Raw genomic sequence first — 5,097 nt, forward strand, 5'->3', positions numbered from 1 at the left:
AAATATGGCATAATATATTATAAAAATGACACGGTCCCATTTTGCAACAAATATATGGTAGGTCCTTCACAAAAAACTCATTCTGGGCACTCGAAAAATGGAAAATTGATTTTTCGTCCAAAGAAAATGAAATCTCCCTTAGGAAACATTGCTTGTCATTCCAATATGCACCCTTGTGCACAATATGAGATCATTTTAGCAAATTATGCCATGAATGTGGCCATAAGGTTGATCTTTTGGCTTGAAAGCCATGAATCTTCAGAGATGATAGCTCATTTCTGAGAATACTTTTTTAAAAGAGTTGGCGTATTACAAGTTTATTATTTTTCCCGGTAACTTGGTCACATATAATGACACAATGCGTAGGTTTTCCATTTTTTGATTTTTTTTGAATTTTTTATGCCCGTTTCAAAATGCGGTCAAAACGGCGGGAAAGACCGTTCCTAGCTAGTGGTTGAATTTTGGAATTTTTATGGTGTGTCTCTAATTAAATAGATACTTTTGTACCTAGAAATGATTTTTGGAAAAAATAAATAGCAAACTATGAGGCAGCTGCAGTTCAAATTTTGACCCGCTTCCTACTGAATCGATGAAAATTTGTCTTTTTCACCAGAGGCGGATAAAAACTTTTGACACCCAACCATTTGGTCAATTGTGCATTAAATATGGCCTAGTATTTCATAAAATTGATTTGGTCCAATTTTGCAACAAATATTTGGCAGGTCCTTCACAAAAAAGTCATTTTGGGCACTCGAAAAATGGAAAATTGATTTTTCGTCCAAAGATAATGAAAACTCCCTTAGGCAACATTATTTTCCATTCCAAGATGCACCCTTGTGCACAATATGAGATCATTTGAACAAACTATGCCATGAAGCCATAAGATTGATCATTTGGCTTGAAAGCCATGAATCATCACGCATGGTAGCTCATTTTTATGAACACTTTTTTAAAATAATTACCGTATTACAAGTTTATTATTTTTCCTGGTAACTTAGTCGCATATAATGGCACAATGTGTAGGTTTTCCAATTTTTTGATTTTTTTTGAATTTTTTATGCCCGTTTCAAAATGCGGTGAAAACGGCGGGCTTAACCGTTCCTAGCTAGTGGTTGAATCTTGGAAAACTTTTCGTGTTTCTCTGATTAAATAGATACTTATGTACCTAGAAATGATTTTTGGAAAAAATAAAGAGCAAACTATCAGGCAGCTGCAGTTCAAATTTGATGAGCTTCCTACTAAATCGACTAAGATTTCTCTTTTTCACCAGAGGTGGATCAAATCTTTTGACACCCAACCATTTGGTCAATTGTGCATTAAATATGGCCTAGTATTTTAGAAAATTGATTTGATCCAATTTTTCAACAAATATATGGTAGGTCCTTCACAAAAAAACTAATTTTGGGCACTCAAAAAATGGAAAATTGATTTTTTGTGCAAAGAAAATAAAAACTTCCTTAGGCAACATTGTTTGCAATTTCAATATGCATCCTTTTGCACAATATTAGATCATTGGAACAAACTATTCCATGAATGTGGCCATAAGATCGATCATTTGCCTTGAAAGCCATGAATCTTCACACATGATAGCTCATTTCTGAGAACAATTTTTTAAAATAATTAACGTATTACAAGTTTATTATTTTTTCTGGTAACTTGGTCACATGTAATGACACAATGCGAAGGTTTTCCAACTTTTTCATTTTTTATGCCCGTTTCAAAATGCGGTCAAAATGGCGGGCATGGCCGTTCCTAGCTAGTGCTTGAATCTTGGAATTTTTTTGGTTTTTCTCTGATTAAATATATACTTATGTACCTATAAATGATTTTTTGAAAAAATAAAGAGCAAACTATGAGGTAGCTGCAGTTCAAATTTGACCCGCTTCCGGCTGACTCGGCGGAAATTTTTCTTTTTCACCATAGGTGGATCGAATCTTTTGGCACCCAACCATTTGGTCAATTGTGCATTAAATATGTCCTCGTATTTAAAAAATGATTTAATACAATTTTGCAACAAATATATGGTAGGTCCTTCACAAAAAAACTTATTTCGGGCACTCGAAAAAATGGAAAATGAATTTTTCATCCAAAGAAAATGAGAACTTCCTTAGGAAACATTGTTTGCAATTCCAATATACATCCTTTTGCACAACATTAGATCATTGGAACATGTTATTCCATGAATGTGGCCATAAGATCGATCATTTGCCTTGAAAGACATGAATCTTCACACATGATAGCTCATTTCTAAGAACACCTTTTTAAAATAATTGCTGTATTACAAGTTTATTATTTTTCTTAGTAACTTGGTCACATGCGTTGACATAATGCGAAGGTTTTCCAATTTCTTTATTTTTTTTGAATTTTTGTGCCCATTTCAAAATGCGGTCAAAACGGCGGGCATGTCCGTTCCTAGCTAGTGCTTGAATCTTGGAATTTTTTGGTGTTTATATGATTAAATAGATACTTATGTAACTATAAATGATTTTTAAAAAAACAATTAAGGCAGCTGCAGTTCAAATTTGACCTGCTTCCTGCTGAATCGGCGGAAATTTGTCTTTTTCACCAGAGGTGGATCGAATCTTTTGGCACCCAACCATTTGGTCAATTGTGCATTAAATATGTCCTAATACTTTAGAAAATTAATTTGGTCCGAATTTGTAACAAATGTATGGTAGGTCCTTCACAAAAGAACTCATTTTGGACACTCAAAAAATGAAAAAATAATTTAAAAGAACTCATTCGCATAACTCTTTTAAAAAATATTTGTCTTATTTCAATTTGTAGTTATTCCTGAAAACTATAGTCAAATTTGCTGACACAATGAGAAGGGTTTTTTTCAAATTTTCAGGTGGTATAAAATAGCTAACATGATTTAGCACCTTACTTTTAGTCGATTACGACCAACTTAAATGGTCAAAATATCATACCTGTATACTACGTTTTGATTGGTCCAGGTGCCTCTCACGCGTATCGTGGATAATCTCCGTCGGATCCTCCTGGATCCAACGGCCCGCACCTCACCCTCTCACCCACCCACGGCGAGCTACCCCAAAAAAAAGCCCACCGCACACCACTCCTATCTCTCCCCGCGCAGCGAACCCTAACGCTCCCGATCCAGATCCCTCCCGTCACCGCCACCCACCCCTCCCCACCTCATATCCTCTCCCCTCTCCCCACTCTCAGGTCCAACTGGCCCGAGATGGAGGCCGTCGTGGACATGGTCGCCACCACCGACCGCGAGTGGGGGTCCTGGTCCTCTCCCTTGTCCTCCTCGGCGGCGGCATCTGGCTGAGCCACCGGGCCGCCACCACCGACTGCTAGCGGTTCCTGGAGCGGCCGGCCATCACGCTGGAGGCGCCGCTCCTAGCGCTCTCCCTCGCGGGGCTCGCGGGGTCCCTCTGCCGCGTCTTCATCGTCTTCTCCTTCGTCGTCACCAACCGCGTCCGGACCTCCCCCAAAGGCGAATCGGCGATGAGTTCCACCAGAGGCGTCGCTGGCCGCGGCAAGGCGAAGGCGACCAAGTCGGTGTCGCGGTCGTCCAAGGCCGGGCTCTAGTTCCCCGTCGGCGGCATCGCGCTACCTCAAGGCCGGCAAGTACGCCGAGCGCGACGCCGACTTCCTTGTCTCTACTTCCCCTTCCCCTTCCCCGGTCCCGATCCTCTCTCTACTTCCTTATCTAATCCCCTTTTTTTGGGTTGGATTTGAACTGGCAGGCGACCTCCATGGACGATATCGACAAGATGACGAGGACGAGGAGGAGGACGACCAGGATCTGCGTTCCCCCCTGAGAAAATCGACGCTAGATATCCTCTGCTTCTGTCTGATTGACCTCTGGCGGCGTCCGGCGGGAGTTCTTGGGCGGAGGAGGGAGCTTGGGTTCCGTCCATCTGTTCGATCCGATGGGGGACGTGTCCACGATTCAACGCCCATCCGACATTGTCCCCAAGGTAATAATCTATTCTAATCCATCCACGAACGGCTGTTATTTCGATTCGCTTGCAGAAGCATCTTCAATTGATTAGCTTGCAAATCGCCATGGATAGCAGATGATTCGGCTAGAAAAGTAGTACAAAGCCAAGCAAACAGATCGTCTATGTTGTATATAATAACCATTTGGACATCTGGATGTCCAGTATTACTGTCGGAGAGCTGTCTTATGTGATTTTGCGCTTGTAAAATTGAAACTGATTTCTACCTTCTTCTTCTTTAACAGGGTGATCAGGTTGGGGGGCTGGTGTCGGCCGTATGGACCAACGACACCCACAAAATGTACATCAGCTCCATGGAGGCGTCCTTCATGCAGCAGCTCTATGGCCAGCAGCAGCACCACCACCACGCCACTCCCGACAAGAGCATGATCCATGTGGGTAGTGGCCATGGGCTCAAGGTGCTCCAAGAGGGAGCGTTTGATAACCCCAGGTCTGAGAAGAACGTGCCTCGCCTGCGTGATGTTGGTGCACGAGGCCTGCCCGAGGATCCGTGGGCGAGGCGTTTCAAGCCACGCGATTCCGCTATGAATCGTCGTGGTGATGGGGTTGGTTCTTCCGATGGTGAATCGGGCACCAATCAGTTCAAGTGATGGCTCCGAAGCATGGAAGAGGAGTGAGCACTTGCGTCGGAGGAAATCATGTTGACAGAACCTCAAGTTGTTACACTTTTCATCTTGTTTGCTGATTGTTTCCTTCAGTGTATGTTTTGTTCAGTTTGACAGAAGTTTAGAATTGTTATGCGGTGTTGGCTGGCTGTTAGTCTGATATTAATTCAGAAGCATTGATTTTCCTTGGTATATGTTGTGTTCAGTTCTAGCAGAAGTTCAGAACTGTTATGCGGTGTTGGCTGTTAGTGTGATATGAATCTATAAGTGTTGATTTTCCTTGGTACATGTTGTGTTCAGTTTTGGCAGAAGTTCAGAACTGTTATGCAGCGTTGGCTCTTAGTCTGATATGAGATGCGCATATATTTTTTGCATCTTATATAGGCATTATGACATGTTATAAAGTGTTGGCTCTTAGTCTGTTATGACATGTTATATATGAACTGTACATGGTTTGTCTAATATTTCCCTTGACTGACATGTGATGTGGTTCCCTGCCA

At 41.8% G+C, this 5,097-nt stretch overlaps 1 protein-coding gene across 1 annotated transcript; it reads left to right on the plus strand.

Moving 5' to 3' along the window:
• Positions 1–3,092: 3,092 nt before the first annotated feature.
• On the plus strand, positions 3,093–4,883 carry LOC123052779 (uncharacterized). Its single transcript, XM_044476118.1, has 2 exons — positions 3,093–3,950; positions 4,217–4,883. Exons 1-2 carry the CDS (start codon positions 3,903–3,905, stop codon positions 4,580–4,582), a joined length of 414 nt encoding a protein of 137 aa, XP_044332053.1. The 5' UTR covers positions 3,093–3,902; the 3' UTR covers positions 4,583–4,883.
• The last annotated feature ends 214 nt before the right edge of the window (positions 4,884–5,097 follow it).

This window comes from Triticum aestivum, chromosome 2D, assembly GCF_018294505.1.
Source record: "Triticum aestivum cultivar Chinese Spring chromosome 2D, IWGSC CS RefSeq v2.1, whole genome shotgun sequence".
NCBI lineage: Eukaryota > Viridiplantae > Streptophyta > Magnoliopsida > Poales > Poaceae > Triticum > Triticum aestivum.

Bases quoted from the DNA above. Each gene is read 5' to 3' on its own strand.
- LOC123052779 (XM_044476118.1), top strand. From the start codon at position 3,903: ATGGGGGACGTGTCCACGATTCAACGCCCATCCGACATTGTCCCCAAG. The intron at 3,951-4,216 runs GTAATAATCTAT...CTTCTTTAACAG, and splicing joins CATCCGACATTGTCCCCAAG to GGTGATCAGGTTGGGGGGCT.